General features: G+C 32.4%; 6 protein-coding genes across 6 annotated transcripts; 5 read left to right on the top strand and 1 right to left on the bottom strand.

The window, feature by feature from the left end:
• Nucleotides 1-10,786: 10,786 nt before the first annotated feature.
• On the bottom strand, nt 10,787-11,750 carry K460DRAFT_174264 (uncharacterized protein). Its single transcript, XM_040926991.1, has 4 exons — nt 11,477-11,750; nt 11,283-11,428; nt 11,115-11,236; nt 10,787-11,060 (listed from the first exon to the last, which is right to left on the bottom strand). Exons 1-4 carry the CDS (start codon nt 11,619-11,621, stop codon nt 10,889-10,891), a joined length of 585 nt encoding a protein of 194 aa, XP_040784388.1. The 5' UTR covers nt 11,622-11,750; the 3' UTR covers nt 10,787-10,888.
• Nucleotides 11,751-11,861: 111 nt separating this feature from the next.
• Nucleotides 11,862-12,677, top strand: K460DRAFT_369836 (uncharacterized protein). The gene has a single exon (XM_040934038.1). The coding sequence runs from the start codon at nt 12,339-12,341 to the stop codon at nt 12,576-12,578; it is 240 nt and encodes a 79-aa protein (XP_040784387.1). The 5' UTR covers nt 11,862-12,338; the 3' UTR covers nt 12,579-12,677.
• A 248-nt stretch (nt 12,678-12,925) lies between these two features.
• Nucleotides 12,926-13,565, top strand: K460DRAFT_369835 (uncharacterized protein). The gene has a single exon (XM_040934037.1). The coding sequence runs from the start codon at nt 13,061-13,063 to the stop codon at nt 13,559-13,561; it is 501 nt and encodes a 166-aa protein (XP_040784386.1). The 5' UTR covers nt 12,926-13,060; the 3' UTR covers nt 13,562-13,565.
• Nucleotides 13,566-13,821: 256 nt separating this feature from the next.
• On the top strand, nt 13,822-14,424 carry K460DRAFT_419818 (uncharacterized protein; the record flags this gene model as incomplete). Its single annotated transcript, XM_040938039.1, has 3 exons — nt 13,822-13,914; nt 13,990-14,097; nt 14,149-14,424. 3 exons carry the CDS (start codon nt 13,822-13,824, stop codon nt 14,422-14,424), a joined length of 477 nt encoding a protein of 158 aa, XP_040784385.1.
• Nucleotides 14,425-14,970: 546 nt separating this feature from the next.
• K460DRAFT_251013 (heterokaryon incompatibility protein) lies at nt 14,971-15,624 on the top strand (the record flags this gene model as incomplete). The annotated part of the gene is made up of 1 exon (XM_040927385.1): nt 14,971-15,624. A coding segment is annotated over one exon (654 nt), but the record flags the coding sequence as incomplete, so codon positions are not given.
• Nucleotides 15,625-16,551: 927 nt separating this feature from the next.
• Nucleotides 16,552-16,953, top strand: K460DRAFT_258312 (putative heterokaryon incompatibility protein 6, OR allele; the record flags this gene model as incomplete). The annotated part of the gene is made up of 1 exon (XM_040927438.1): nt 16,552-16,953. A coding segment is annotated over one exon (402 nt), but the record flags the coding sequence as incomplete, so codon positions are not given.
• Nucleotides 16,954-16,970: the final 17 nt, after the last annotated feature.

Raw genomic sequence — 16,970 nt, 5'->3', positions numbered from 1 at the left:
ACACCTATGCTTATACTTATACTACTAATATAACTTATACGCTCTGCGTTTATAATATAAAGCTAGCTTATAGTTCTAAGTTCTTAGTTACTTTTACTTTTACTTTACTTGCCCTACCTCTATATAATATCTAATTTTAATTTACTATAACCCTGCTACTATAATAATATTTATAAATACTTTTTAGTTTCTCGCCCTACTAACAACAAACTAGCAACGCTACTATTATACTCTACTACTTATTTACTTTCTTCGCGCTATCTTTATAAGCGCCTAACTAATAATACAAGTATGCGTAATTTTCTGTCTATTATATAGCAAACGCGATACTATATAAAAGCATAATATAACTAATACGCGCAATTTTGCAGCTTATAACTACTTTCTAACGCATATTTTTAGCAATTACACTACTTTGCGCATACTACTTATAACTGTCCTTTACTATAACGCACAGCTTTTAGTATAGTTAAAGCATTTTAAGATACTAGCAATAAAGACTGCTAGCGTCTACCTAAAAATATATAGTAGTATAGAAACTATGCAAATAGGCCTAGTTTAAATAATATATTCTAAGCAACTATAAAATAGGGCTATAACCTCAACGCAATTAACTTTAATATCCTTGTTAATAACTTTATTAAATTTACTAAAACTAAAAAACTCTATAATATAATTAAATATTTTACTACTTAGTTTAATAGACTTAAGTCGCTGCGCATACTAAAGTTAAAGTAATAGCTAGAAGTTATAGCCTGTTCTTAACTGCGCAATATAAATATCCCTGCAGAATTCTATAAAGCCGCAGCTAGCGCTATATAAAGTATAATACTTTTTAAAATAAAAAAGTATAAAAAAGTTAAAAATAAGGCGCGCAGTAAAACGCTAATATTTATACTAAATAAAATAAAACGCAAGTAGTTGTCCTCAATTGCCTTAAACATGTCTACAGTATTAGTAACTAAAAAAATAAGCCTTGCTATACTAGATACTAAAGTAATACTTAATAACGCAAATATCTTTATTATAAACAATATAAACTATAAAGTTGCCTAGAACTTCCTATTATTTAGGTTAATATTAGCCGCCCGCTAGGAATAGCTTAAAGAAAATAACTTTAATATTAAGCTATAGTATTTTAAGTTTAATATGCTTATTGCCTACTTATTGCAAGTAAAGTTTAGCAAGTAATACATGCCTAGTAAGTTAGGAATCTTTAATATGCTAGCCTCTTATCTAATTATAAATAATAATAATTTATTAGCTACTATTAATACTTATATTAAAGTAAAAAAACATTTAGGCATTACTATTAAATGTTGTAACCTAGCGCTAGCAAATCTAAAACTAACAGGTAATATAACACATTTTAATATAACAATATTAATAGCTAACTATAGACTACAGTTTGCTTCTAATTTCCTGCGCCTAGTTTTACTTTACCTGCATTACAATCCTGCAGAAGGTAGAAACTAATTGTTTCTAGTTCTAACTCTAAAAATAATACAGACCCTAATACAACTACTAGAACACTAAAGAAGATAAAAAAGCAGAAATTATTAGCTACTATAATAGGCGAGCAGGGGAATAGGACAAGAAGAGCAAGACAGGATAAGGAAAAAAAGAAAAAAAAGGAAAAAGAAATAAAGAAAAAGGAGGAAAGAAAGAGAAAGGAAGATAAAGAAAAAAAGAAAAAAGATAAAGAAAATAAGAAGGCAGAGCAAAACAAAAATATAAAAAACAAGTTAAAATAGGAAAATTCTGCAGAAAGCTCTGTTAACTTAACTCTTAGCAAAGAAAATAAAAATAATAATAAGTTTAAAACAGCAGAAGAGCTTGCAAAAAAGGATTAGCAGCGCTTTTAGGCCCTGCTAAATGCAAAGTAAGTGCATAGTAGAATATAGTTAACAACTATCTATAATACTAATATACTGCCTAGGGCTTAAGATGCCTTAAAGGCGCAAGCTAGGACAGCAATAAAACACTATACTATTAAAGAATAGAAAGAGGCAGCTAAATTCTTTAGTATTTATATTAAAAATTTCTAGAAAGGCAAATTAATTACTTTGCTACTAGTCTAGGGCCTTTATGTCCTATTTATATTATACTAACTAAGCAAAGCCTATATTTTACACAAAAAAGAGCAGTTAACGGACAACAGCAGCATATTTGCAAATATAATAGGTATAAGGAAGACAAAAGCTATACTACTTATACTACTAATAGGGCACGTCTACTTGCTAAATTAGTTAGAAGTAATAGAGGCCTAAGCAGCTAGAGACACAAGTTAATACTAAACTATAGAAAAAGGTAGTATACTATACTTATTAGCTAAAGAAAAAACTTTTTAATATGCGTACAAAAAATTACTATTAATACTAGAAGAACTGCGCGTATGTTTAACGCTAGTTAGTAAATAAGGCCGCGCAATAGACGCATAGAAGAAAGAAGCTATAGAAATAGGTTTTTTCTATTTTAAGTAGTGCTACTTAGCAAACCTGCTTGCGCTCTACTTTTATTTTATAGACAATAAACTACTAGACAGCATAGGGCTACTAATAAAGGATAAAAAAGTAAAGATAAAAATTAATCTGCGCGTTAACGCACGCATTGCAAACTATAATAAAAACATTACCCCCTGCAAATATACTATTAGCTATAAAAAAAAGTTTAAAATAGTACTATAGACAATTAGAAACAATAATATGCTAGTAGTTTATAAGGATGCAATAGAAAACTATCCTACTCTATCTGCAAAATAGTTTATTATTATATATAGCTTTACTACACTTCTAAACCGTGTCCTAAAGAAGTATAATAAAATAACTATTAAGCTTTATTGCTTTATAACTAGGAAGAATGCTAAAGTACCTAAATCTATAACGCTCTATATTTCTAGTTACGTTATAGTTTAGGGGCGTATTATTTTTAATAAATTCTATAACTGCAAATTTATAGATATAATTATAGGCAACTTGTACAGAGAGCTCTAAGAGCATAACTACAGATACTAATAGAAAGCCTAGGCTCTATCTAGTACCTTAATAGAGAAAGGCCTATATAAAATTCTAATCTTTATTTTTTTAGCTTTTGTTAGACTAGAAGACAAAGATAAAGTAACTAACTAGTATAATCTAATTACTAAGCTAAACTCTAATAGCGTTATTAAGTATAGGTTTATAGACAAAGTGTACAAAAGTATTGCAACTATTACCCTAGCCTAAAGCTAATGTAAGAAAATAATAGAAGGCCTAGCTATAGCAAGAAATTAGGCTAATATAATTTTAAAAGCTAAAGATAGTATTAAAAACATTATAAACTCTAAAGAGTATAACTCGCTTATAAGTGCTAGAATAAAGATTTTTACTAGGTTTATGCTCTGCTAAATGCTTGTTACATAGGACCCTTAAAGCAAAAACATATTAGGGATTAAAGGAGAATTCTTAACCTATTTCTGCCTTTATAGCTAACTAAACTTAGTTGCAATTGTATATACTGCTGCTAAATAGTGCAGGGCAGTGCTATGCAAGAATAGGATAATTCTAAAAAAAGCCTGCATAATAGTTATTTTTAATTATGCTAAAATGCAAGCAATTGCAACGTACCTAGCACTAGCTAAGTTAAAATATAGGGAGTATAAAAGCAAAAGTAGTAAAAAAACTAAGTAATTTATATTAGCGCACTTCTAGCTATTCTTTGCAACGCTAGACTAGGGGCTTTTTTCCTGCTATTTTAAAGATTTAGTTAAAATAAGCATAAAGTACTAACAGGTTAAGACTAAATATAAAGCAGTTAGCTGCTAGACAATACTAAACTGCAACTAGAGTTAGGCTATTAAAGATAAAGCTAAGAATATTAGAAAGCTAATACTTTTAAAAATAGTCTAGGTAAAGATACTAATAGGATTGTATAAGCCTTTAGTACAGCTTATTATGTAGCTAGGGCTCTAGAAGAAGTATAGTAATAACAAGGTTTTTTTAATAAGAGGAAAAATAAAAAAGTTAGAACTAGACAAAGCGCTCCTAAAATAGAAGGACTTAGATAAACTATTTATTTTAGTAGCATCTATAGCCTTTGCAGAAGCTATTACGCTAATAAAAGTAAGTATAGTTATAATTATAAAGCTATAAGATAGGTAGAATACTTAGAACTAGTTTATATTTAAGATATATCGCCTAGGCCAGCTTGCTTTAATGTATGTTAGTTGTATCCTATACATGCTAGAAAGCGAGCTAGAAGTTAGTATACTAAGTAAATAATTTATTAAGATAGCTTTAAAAAATAAATTATAAAGTAAGAAGATAATAGATAGTGCGCACATTAAGTAAGACATAATAAAAGATATAACTATAAAGCTTAAGGGTCTATAAGGAGGTTTAACTCTGCAATATTAATAAAAATAGATAGTAGAGGATAGTAGAAGACAGTAGAGGACAGTGCAAGACTATATATATAAATTAAATTACCTAGTATACTAGTTTTAACTTTAACCTAACTTTTATAAGAAATGTATTCTACGTTTAACTTTTACAAACTATATTACTAGCCTGTACTCTATTACTAAGACGCTAACTGTCTAATAAGCACTATTAATCTAGTTTTTATAAAAATATAGAATAATAACCCTGCAGGCAGCAGGGTGTATATATATAGAAAATTTATACTAATAGCAATACTAGCAACTCGCGCGACACTAGCGACTTGCCTAAGTTAGTAGCTACCTAACTACTAATAAGTATATATAATTATGCGTAACTGTTTACTACTGTGTAACCTAGCTAGGTTAACTCCCTAAAATTTAAACACAAACTAAATATAATTGAATTTTCCTAACGCTTATAGCAATCTTTTAAGCGAATTTTAAATTAGTAGAAAAAACTAAAGCTATTTATTATAGTAATATAGCAAGCTCCCTGCAGTTAGCTAATAATATTTTATTATATAATTAAAAAGTATATATTTTTAATTATTTATTTATTAATTTTTTATATATTTAAAATAAGTTGTTTTTTCTAGTTAATAGTACTTGTACTATTTATATTTTGCTTAATTAATTTTTTTTAAATTATAAAAACTAAAATTAAAAATAGTGCTAGTATTATTACAAGCTATAGCTTCTTTTGCTTTTAGAATTTATTAAAAATATTATTAATATATTTTTAGTTATATAGTTTTTTGCTGTAGATTTTAAAAAAAATATTAGTATTTTACTACTTATTTTTTAAGTTAATTTGCATTTAGTGTTTTAATAAAATGTCTATAGTAAATTTACAGTTTGTTTATATTAAAAAGTGTTTTATTATTTTTTTTTTAAAAAGCTTTACTGCTACTAAGTTTTTAAAAATTATAATACTATTATTAATTTTAAATTTGTTTTTAAATAATTTTTTAAAATTTAGTAAGGCTACTAGGCTATACTAATTGTTGTTTATTTAATAAACTGCTTTAACTTTTATTAGTATTATATATTTTATTAAAGTATGCTATTATAAGCAAATTAAGTTGCTAATATTATTATAAATAATAATTTTTAGTAATTTAGACTGTATTATTATTGCGTAGGCTTAAAAAGCTAATAGTAGTATATTTAAAAGTTTAAAAATATAATTATATTTTAATAAAAAAAATTAAAATATATAAATACGCACTTTAAGTGCTGCGTATACTAAAATAATTATTACTATTTATATTATAATTTTATGCTTTTTTTTAGCAGAGTTATTTTTTAGTTTAATAATAAAAAATGCAAGTACGCTTTTATATATTAGTTATTTTATAATTTAATTTTTAATATTAATAATTACTACTTGCAGTACTAGAATATTTATACTAATAAAAATATTTAGTTTAAGTACTAGAATAATGTATATATAAACGTGTTATAAAATTTAAACTTATTTGCTAAATTTAGTATATAATAGTATATAAATTATAATATATACTAATTTAAATATTATTATTTTTTTTAGGCCTGCGCTAGCATATTTAACTAGCTTTTTTAGTATTTTTTATATTATATTTTAAAAATTTTTTTTAATAAAAAACTTGTTTGCTAATATAATTGCTGCCTTAGTATTTAAATAAATAGTAAAATTTAGCTATTATTATTTATTTTTAATTTTAAACTTTAATTTATACTAGTTTTATACTAATATTGCTCTATTTACTAGTAGCAAAGTTTTTAATTTTATAACGCAAGGTTATTTTAATAGCTTAAATACTTAAGCTGCTAAATTAAGTAGAATATATAATAAGTTATTTATTTTTAGCTTTTTTTAAATAACTATAAAAATATTATATAATTTATTATATACTTATCTAATATGCGTGTAAAGCTAATTATTAGAAAAAAACTTATAGCTATAAAAGTAATAGTAAATTTAGTAATTTACTAAATATTTTTTTAAAGAAAAAAATTTTTATATATATTTAATAAAATAGGCTACTTTATTTTTGCTATTTAACTACTTAGTATATAGCTTTTTTACTATTAAATTATTAGTTATTAAGCAGGCTTATATATTTAAATTATAATTATTTAAGTTTTTGCTTATTATGCAATTTTTTTTTAATATAAGGCTATTAGAGCTAAATTATAATTTAAAATTATATAATTTTTTTATTTTTTTTTTAAATATAAAAAAAACTTTACTATTATATAAAAGTATATTTTAAAATAAAGTGCTAGGCTTATTAAAATACTATTTTTAATTATAGTATATTTTTTAAATTTAGTTATACTATTGCCTATTTATGCTAAAATATATATTATTTAGCTACTAGGCATTTAGCTGCCTTAAGTAGTTAAAATTTTGTTTATTTATATTTTTTTATATAAGAAGTAAAGTAGACTTATTTTACTATTTTTTTTTTTACTTATTATAATAAAGTATAATAGCTATATTTGCGTTTTACTATCCTTGCTATTATTATATATTAGAATTATTTTTATATTATTAAAAATTGCTATTGCAGTAGCTTTAATTCTAAAAATTTAAATTTTTATTTAGCTAATAACTATAATAAGCAGTATTATTATTTGCTAAAAAATTTAAGCTTTTATTTTTTTAGTTATTATACTAATAGTAAAAAGGTTGCTTATTTTAGTTAAACTTATTTTAAAAAACTTTAATTAATATATATTTGTATTTTTTAAGTATAAATAAAAAATTATTAAATTTTATACTTAATTTTAAGTTTTGTAAGTATACTTAAATTTGCGCATTTAATAAGTTTTATATATATATAATATACTAGTTATTATTATTATAACTGTATTTAGTATTTTAACAAAGTTATTTAACTTTTAGAAACTATTTTATTAAAAAGCGTTTTTTTATTAAATTTTTAAAGTTATATTATTTTTTTTATAAATAACTTAAGGCAATAAATAATTAAATTTAAAAAAGTTTTAGCTTTTTTTCTTATTAGTTTATATTTATTTTTTTAATAATTTTTAGCTTATATTTTAGTCTTAAGTTTAACTAGTACTAAAAAAAAGCTATTTTTTTAAAATATTAGTGCAGGTTATTATAAATAGTGTATTTAGCTATTGTTTAAAAAGTAATAATAATTTTTATAGTATTAATAAAATTGCAAATATTTTAATAGTATATTTTATTAAATATATTTACTATATTGTTTAAATAGTTGCGCGCAGATATATTTAGCTAAAAAAAACTAATTTATTTAAAAATAAATTTTAAAGTACTGCTTATTGCTTTTATTTATATATTATTATTAGCTATTTTAGCTTTTTCTAGCGTAAGACCTTAATTACTTTAATTATATTATAGCTATATTAAAAGGCAAAAATTTTTATATAAAGCTTTTAATAAATACTAGTTTTATTATATATAAAGGAAGCCTTTACTATTAATAAGTTTTATTTTTAAAAAAAGTCTAGTTTAGCAGCTAATTAATATATTATTACTAAGTTAATTTAGTTATATAATATATTTACTATATTACTTTTATATTTACTAAAAATTACTTTTTAGTAGTAGTACTAGACTATTACTTCTAATTATATATATATAGTATTTGTTTTTATTAAACTACTATTAAATACTTTATATTAAAACTTTATGCTAAGTTAGTAGTAGTTAAATGTATATATATAATATTTTACTAATATTATTCTAAAATTTTGCAAGTATACTTTTAAGTTTTTTTTATATAATAAATTAATTTTGCTATAGTAAAAGTTTTAAAAGCAATTTTTTAGTAATAGACTAATTTTAAATTAGTTAATAAAAATTATTCTAGTAATTAAGTATAATAGTTAATAGTTTTTAGTAATTTTTTTACTATTATTTGCCTAATTGCAGTCTAATTACTAAAATTAAATTTAAATTATTTAGTAGCTATAAAAATAGTTATTATATATTATTTAGCTAGTAGTTTCTTAACCTAGTTATTTATTTTAATATTATATAATACATGCCTAAATTTAAATTTTTTAAATATATTATAAAAAATCTTTCTTTTTTTTATAAAATAGTTATAATAGTATTTATATATTATAAAAAGTTGCAAACTAGCAATTTTGCTACTATATACTAAATTACTATTTTTTTCTTATTCTACTTGCGTTTTTGTATAGGCTAAACTTTAGTAAAAATTATAAGTAGTAAAGTTTATTATATATTTGCTACTACTATAAAAATATATATAATAAGTGTGTAGTTAATTCTGCGTATAATTAAAAATAAAAAAAGTAATAAAATATTATTACTATTTTTTATTTTTTTAATTTTTTAATAAGTTTACTGTATTATTAAATGTATAAATAAGTTTAGTAAAGTAAGTAATAATTAAGTATAGTATTATTTTTATAGCGTTATTAAAATTATTATAATAAAAATTTCTACTATTGTGTAAAATTGTTTTGTATACTTTTAGTTTATAAAAAATTATAATATAATAAATAATTATATTTATATATTAAAAAAGTTTATTTTGCGTTTAATATTTTGTTTAGTAGCTTATTTTTTTTCTAAATATAGTAACTAAATAAACAGATATTCTAGTTTAGCTTAATTTTTAAAAAAAAGCTATTTAAGTGCAGAAGTAGGCTAAGTTTTTTAAATTAAAAAAGTAACGCTGCGCTAAAGCTTAGCTTTAAATAATATAAATATTTTATAAAACTTAAGTATACTAATAATAATTTTAAATATTTTAATAAGTATAAAAGAGTAATATTCTAGTAAATTATTTAAATAGGCTATAAAATTATAAGCACGTATAATAGTATTTTTAATAAATTTTAAAAAAAAGTACTATAATATAAAGCAAAGCTGCCTAATTATTATTTAGCTAGTTAAGCTAATAAAAGCTATAAATTATAAACTATAGTAAAAGCTATAATATTAGAATAATTACTATTAGTTAATATAGCAGGCTATTCTAATAAAAGAAAAACATAGTTAAATTAGTGCTATGCAGTATATGTCCTTTTAAATAAAAAAAAATAATAAAAAATAAAAAAAAATAGTAGTAATAAAAGGCGTTTTAGTAAAATTTAGCAAGCTTATTATTTTTAGTATACTTAATAAAGTGCTGCTAAATTTTAACTTTAAGTAGTAATATTTTAAAAATATTTAGCTTTTATAATAAAAGTATTACTAAATTAAGAATTTTTGCAAATACGTTTTAAAAAGTAAAAAAAAAATAAATAATAAAAATTTTAAGTATAATTATATAATTGCTTAATATTTATTAGTTTTTTTTTTTTACTAAACTATAGTTTTATAAATAATAAAAGAAGTTTGTAAGTTGCTAAATAAGCTAAATATTAATTTTTATAAAAATTTTTATTTAATTAATAGTAAACTATAATTGCGCTAATAAAAGATAACTAAAATTTAAAATTATTATATTATTATTTTTAAAATTTTTTTAAAAAAGTACTTGCTATACTTAATAATTTTTAGTAGCTATACTAGTATAATATTTATTTATTATAATAGGCTAGTATTTTAGTAATAGTATTAAATACGTTTTTATAAAAGTATAGTTGCTATATAAATTATAAAGCTCCTATAATACTATTTACTAAATATATAATAAAATATAATTATATATTTAATTTTAGAATTTAATTTAAAATTAATTATATTAAAGTGTAAAGTTTTTAGCAATATAAAGTTAAAATACTACTTTAATTTTAAAGCCGCGCAAATTATAATTAGCTATACTAAAATTATAAAAAATATAAGAATTATTAAATACTTTAGCTACTAATTTATTATAATATAAAAATAATAATCTGTATTTATAAGTTTTATTAAGCTAAACTAGCTACTAGGTAAATAATATACTTTATTCTAGCACAGACTATCCTTCCTTGGCGTTTACATGACAGATAACGTTTGTGAGACTACTATTGACCTTGTAGCCTTGGAACGTTGAACGACTTGGTCCTTTTGCTATGCCTGCAAAGCAACAGCCAATCGCGAGAGGCATAGTTCATGCCTTTAATACACGACCTAAGTGCCACCATAACTGCGTGTCGTGCAGCGTAGATAGAGCAGTCAACGATAAATAGCAACACGACGTAAACATTGCAACGCATCGCAGCAGACACTTCCAGGGGGCGACATGTCAGCACTGACTTCGTGGCATTCAGCTTAAGATGAATAGAGATAGACGGGATCTGTCGTTCGCGTTGTGTATAGTTCATTAGGCTGACAAGCTACGAGATCTAAAGAGTGGCTACTAACTCCTCACCAGCTTCCATCTTTAGACGCATGTACACAAAGGGAATGTCCGCTATCCGCGTAGTTGATCGCACTACATATTCCTCGGTCCCAGGCCTACTACCTGAGCACTCATGCTCCTTGTGCTAGCTGCTTTCACGCACCCGCACGGAAAGTAGCTGAATAGCTCAGTAGCCGTTGCCATATCCACCCTTGGTCGTGCAGACCGTCTTTGTTTCCGTAGAGACGGACGTGATCGGAACCTTCGCAGTTTCTGTGCAGATGGAGTTGCTTGTTTTGGTAGTGATGACTGTCTCCTTCACGGTGCCGACACTGGTCTTGTACGAAGTGCCAACGGAGCTACAGGAATGTAAGAATGGTTATATGCACAGGACAAGAGTGAGAAAGACTTACGTAACCGGGATTGTCTCGCACTTAGTGTCTGACTTGACATCGCTCTCCACTTTAGTGTTAGTGATAGTGGTGACCGTGGAGTAGGTCTTCGTCGTGAGATGGGTCGTGAGAGAGATGATGGTCTAGCACACGATAAGTACACGTCGGGTGTGAGTTATAGTCAATTACCTTGGTCGTGTAGCCGGTGCTGGTGGAGAGGACTGCCGATACACTCGTGGTTGGCTTGTCAACAACATTGGTGACAGGAATGACGACAGTCTTGGTGGATAGATACGTGGTCTTCCCCTCTCCAACGCTGGTAATGGTGAGGTACTCTACAGTATGGTTAGGCTAGCCCCGCATTATGATAGCTGGGTACTGACTAGAGGAGCATATGGTCTCCTTGGAAGGAGGTGGTGGATACACGACGGTCGACTTGGGCGGCGCTGCGTATTCAGAGGTGCCGCCAGGGAAGGCTACAGCGAGAGAGGCCGAAGCCAAAAGAGTCAAAATAGCGTTCTTGAGCATTTTGGAGAACACAGGGTTGAGTGGTGGTTATTGTAAAACGATTGACGGCCTGGAGCAATTGTACTGCAGCGAGATATGGAACGATTGCTGGTGATTTCCTTCTGAAGCGGAGCATGGAGGCTACTTTATACTCCAGTCTGCCCCATATGCCATCAATCACCTGTTCTCCTGCCGTACTCGTAAGCATTTCTCCACGACATCGTACGCAGCAGACACGAGAAAGAGCCAAACTCGTGTTTTCCAGCGGTAAAGCAAGGTACGGACGGTCGTACCTGGGACACATCATCGCGTAATGAATCGATAATGGAGTCACTGCGGAGCTGAGCGGTGTGGGTGAAAATCAGTTGGGTAGGAGAGACTTGATGCAAACTGAGGTCATACATTCCCCTCACAAGGATGCACGGATTCGTTTGGAAGCGCAGTGGCAGCTTGATGTGATGATGAAAACTAATGTGACTCAAAAAATAGTGCCCGCAAACAGACCCGAGCAAGCAAACCTAGCTCAGACCAGGATATAACTTGAGGAGTCGTGGTAAACAGTACATCCTCTTGGCTGGTGGTCAAGGCCAGGCCAATGTTTCATGCTTGAGTTTCCGTAGGAGAGCCCCTGTCCATATCTACGATGCTTCAGAACGGGTTGACGGATGACATCGCCTCCAAGATGGGTACATCAGGGATCGAGAGGCGTGGGTACAACAGGTGGTTGAGAAGCATGTCATGAAGACTTGCAATGCTGATCCACTGCGGGGTCTATGTTGTACATGCACGTTCGCAGTCGTGCAAGCTGCTAATTTCACGCGTGCTTCTGAATCCATCAAGATGGGGCCGAAATGCTGGGAAAGTCGGAGCAACGTGAGGAGCTTATCGGGAGCCAACAGCGATTCTTGTGTCCCTGAACGATACTACCAGCCTACTGAGTCCGCATGGCGCGAGAGTCAATTGGCTCGAGGAGAGTGACACTATGCAGGTTCGAGTGGTGAGCTGGCAGCTTTGCTCAGCGATATGACCGGAATAGCTCTGGATTGTCTGACATCTCTAGATTGAAAAAAGTTGTCGGGATGCTAGCAATGGGTTGAAGAGGAAGCGTTGTATGGCTCCCTTCTCTCGTTCATGTTCGGCCCGAAGTTTTTCCATCGGTCGCGGCCTCAATCGCAACTTTTTGTGCCAGCCATTGAATGCACTTCCCGAACACCGCCGACTCACGGCTCACCGGTTTTTGGCTGATTTGATCAATTTACGAATCAACACTATCAGAGGTTATTTGTGCGACAACCGTCGACCGCTAGGAATTCGTTGCAGCACTGCCAGCCCGCTCGGGGGTCCGCAAGCGATCGCAGCATGGGACGCTGATTCTGCAATTGTCCGACACATCCTCCGGGTTACCTGCATCCCTGCTGTGCGGGTATATGGAAGGCCTCCAGAAGGTTCCGATCCCTCGAATGATGGCTAGGCCTACGGCTGCACCGGCCAATCCTCCCACACGACCTCCGTCTGAGACCGTATACGAAAGCACGCCTATCACATCACCACGCTCACTACGACAACTGTCGATATTCCTTATCGGGGGCGCTTGTCTTCTCGCATCAACGGCAATAACACGAAAGGCTGTTTGGCGGCGGCAGCTCCGAGTCAAGCCCAAGTTCTACGAAGCCAACACGAACCCTCACGAGTTCTTCAGTCCCTTCCAGGACGCTTGTCAGGCCCTAAATATGGCCACGATGAACTGCGTCAGCGTCGGGATCATGGCGCTGGGTGGTACCATGTGGGCCTTCGATATCGCCAACCTGAAAGAGGCTCAAACGAGTCTTAGGAGCCGCTTGAACTACGATAGTATATACAAGTCCGATGACGCGGTCCCGCAAACAATCAGTGAGATGATGAAGGCATCACAGGAGATGAGAATACAAGAGGAAGGGGACAGCAATAACAAAATTCAATAACGATGGTTGGACGTGTATGATTGTCACTGTAAGAGTAGTGTATAAAGTTCATCTCACAAGAGCCTAACCCAAATTCCTGCGACACAATGGCATCTTAGAGCTCGAGCTGGTCGAGCGATTTCATAAGAGAGGGACATGCAATCAAGCGCAGTATTTCCATCTCTATCCAGCCAAAAGTCGGCAATGACTCCTACCACAACGAGTCTATTATTCACTTGGTCGGGTACTTTCGTCGATGCACTACGTAGAAAGTCACGTCAATGTTTGAAGTCAGTGGGTGCTACCGATTCAGGATAGCCACGTACAAGTACATTGACTCAATTCTCGTAGCACTTTCTGGCTTTCGTTCCAAGGTTCGCCTATGTTTAAATCATATGGGCGCAGGGTAGCTTGTCGCACGACGTGAGCTGAGCATCCGTGTGACACAGGACCCTGATGTTCTCCAGCACCTCTTCGCCTATATTTTCGATCATAGTCAAACCAAAGTGGAAACATTCCAGGCCGACCGCAAGGAAGCATCACAAGTTCCCAAAAGGGTATATGAATGAACAGGATGCCAAAGGCGCTGCTTGAGCAGACCTCGATAGGTGCACGTCGAATTAAGACTGGGCGACGAGCCAACGCATAATGGCTACCAACAGCATGCCACCAGCTTGCAGAAGAACTATTCAGAGAGTACTCAGAGGTGGTCGCGCGTGCTAGTGGTGTGCATGGTCGCAGGCCATTCTCAAAAGACTATTGAGCTGCTGCAAGACTTCATCAGGCCGACGCAGACGAGGTCCGACAAGATAGAGTCGCCTGAAACCACGAATCCTTGGTATACGGTGCCGTCATGGACGGTTAGAACTGTCGGCTTCTGCTAATGCGCAGATACCGCGTTGTTCTCTGTGAACAATACTAGTGCTGCGTCTGCGCATTTGGAGATGTCGAAGCACTGAGTAAACCATGCCAACATAACTGGCTATAGAAATTGCTAAGCTAGTTTATGATGGCTGGTAGCTCTAGCAGATGATATCGTACCAACGGCCGTTATACTAGCTATGCTAGTCGATATGCTATTATGAGTAGTGCCTGATAATGTCTTTAACAGCCTGTTAGTGTCACAAGTTGAGCAATTTCGAGTACCATAGACATCTCTTCTATGGTATCATATTCTCGATATCATGCTGAGATTCTATATGGTTGTAGTGTTGCGCTCTCTGCATTCATGTGCATTATATGCAGTTCTGATTCAGTGCACGGACCATGCGTGGCTCACCGGTGAGTCTGTGGCTGCTGCCTAAGTAGGATCCAAGCACTTCTCGATATCTGTTACTGAGCTCAGCTTTCAAACTACCATATTCTTGTCAAATGAGACTCAGTGGAATTGCTATATCTACACATCGAGCCATCTTTCTACCACCTACATCATGGCAAGTCCATATAGACATCAGCCATTATGTCGTTCCCGAAGGGAGATCAGACTATTACAATTGCTACCAGAAGATGGCAACCCAAAACTGAAACGGATCCCTTCTTGCCGTATCCATCGCGCCGCCCTCCCTCAGAAACCTAAATTCATAGCGCTATCTTATGTCTGGGGAGACGTCAACGAAACGCGGATGATACTCGTCGATGGTTCACAAGTTCGAGTAACCAAAAATCTGTATAACGCTATGATGGCACTCAGACCATCGAAAGAACCCACCGTAATATGGATTGACTCTTTGTGTATTGACCAAATGAATAACGAGGAAAAAAGCTGGCAAGTCGGGCTCATGGCAGATATTTATCAACATGCGGACAAGGTTATTGCTTGGTTGGGCCCAGCTGACGAGGACAGCGATTCAGTAATGGACGGCCTGAATTCCTTAGGCACAAAAGCTGAAGCCCTTGGCATGCACTTTGGACCGCCGGATCTAGATCAAAGAGTCTGGCAGGAGCTAGCATTAAATCCAGCTCCCACTGCTGCCAGGTCTTCTCAAAGTGCACCGGAAAAACTCTTCTATTCAATCAGTGGCTACTATGATAAGAGTGGTGTACTACCAATAGCTGGGCTAAAGCGATTTTTTGGTCGCGCATGGTGGGGGCGAATCTGGGTCCTGCAGGAAATCGCTCTTCCAGAGAATGCAATACTTGTTTGCGGAACCAAACAAATCACACGACATCGGTGTAGCGCTGCTATCAGTGCTTATAGTGCTTCATGGCTTACCCTAGTGGCCATTTTCCGCAACAAGCCGAATTCATTGACCCAATATCAACACGAAATCATCACGAACTTGTTTCATCACAAAGCCAATGTCATGCTATCGTCCTGGAGGATATACAGGTATGGGAGGTTCCCATTGGCAGCTCTACTTCGCGCAACATGCGTTGGCAGTATAAATACTCGTCGCCATGGTCCTCACAGTCTAGAATCAACTGATCCGCGAGATAAGATATTCGCATTATTAGGTCTTGCAGCGGACCGCCACGAGTTGGAGGAACTAGGCTTATTTCCAGACTACACAAAAACTTGCGGGGAGATATATGCAGTCGCCATGGCAGCTCTACTTCAACAAGGACACATATCGTTGCTGTCATACTGCCAGTTTCCTCGGCTTCGGCCTGGCTTGCCATCTTGGGTTCCAGACTGGTCTGGATCTCTAACGGACATGCTACAAGACGTTAGAAATGACCATATCACCATCTATCCCAGTTTCAGCGCATCTGGGGTAGAAACAAGACATCCCAATGTTACTATAGTAAGGCAAGGCGAGGAAACCAAAGGAGTGCAGATATCGGGCATTGTGTATGACGAGATTCATGGAGTTGGGTCTTTCCCTAACAGGACTTTTACCAATGAAGTGCCTCTTGTGGAGACGGATTCATGGCCAATCAGATGGTTGGTTGAGCTACTTCGCCTTACATACTACGACCTTTCTGAGAAACGATATAGAGACTTCGGCGAGCGTCTACATGCAGCCGCAAGAACCTCGATTGGAGGAGTTGGGTTCAACATAGCAGGACAACTGGTCAGAGTTGGAGATGACCGTTTCGTTGATGCTGTCGTTCTCCTGAAGCAGGGCATCAAGTACATCGAAGATAAGCGTATCAAAATCGGAGTACAACAGGTACTAGCCAGCAGCGCTGTCAAAGGCAGGATCAAGAGTACAACCCCGATAGATATGGGACTTGGCTCCGAAATTATTGGCAAGAGCTTGGGGCGACTTCCTTACATTACTAGGAAGGGTCATTTGGTCCTTGGCTCGGAGCACTTCAAGCGAGGCGACGTCGTTGCATTGATTAGGGGGTCCCAGGTCCCGTTTGTTCTTCGTCGTCAAGACCAAATAAGTGGGCGGTATCAGGTCGTTGGCGAGGCCTACGTTGATGGTATAATGGACGGAGAGGCGGCGCGCGATCCTAAATGGAGCATTATAGAGTTAGTCTA

This window comes from Cucurbitaria berberidis (genome assembly GCF_010015615.1).
Source record: "Cucurbitaria berberidis CBS 394.84 unplaced genomic scaffold K460scaffold_5, whole genome shotgun sequence".
Taxonomy (NCBI): Eukaryota; Fungi; Ascomycota; class Dothideomycetes; order Pleosporales; family Cucurbitariaceae; genus Cucurbitaria; species Cucurbitaria berberidis.
Note: the sequence above shows the minus strand (reverse complement) of the source record. Positions and strands in the feature narration are given on the sequence as shown.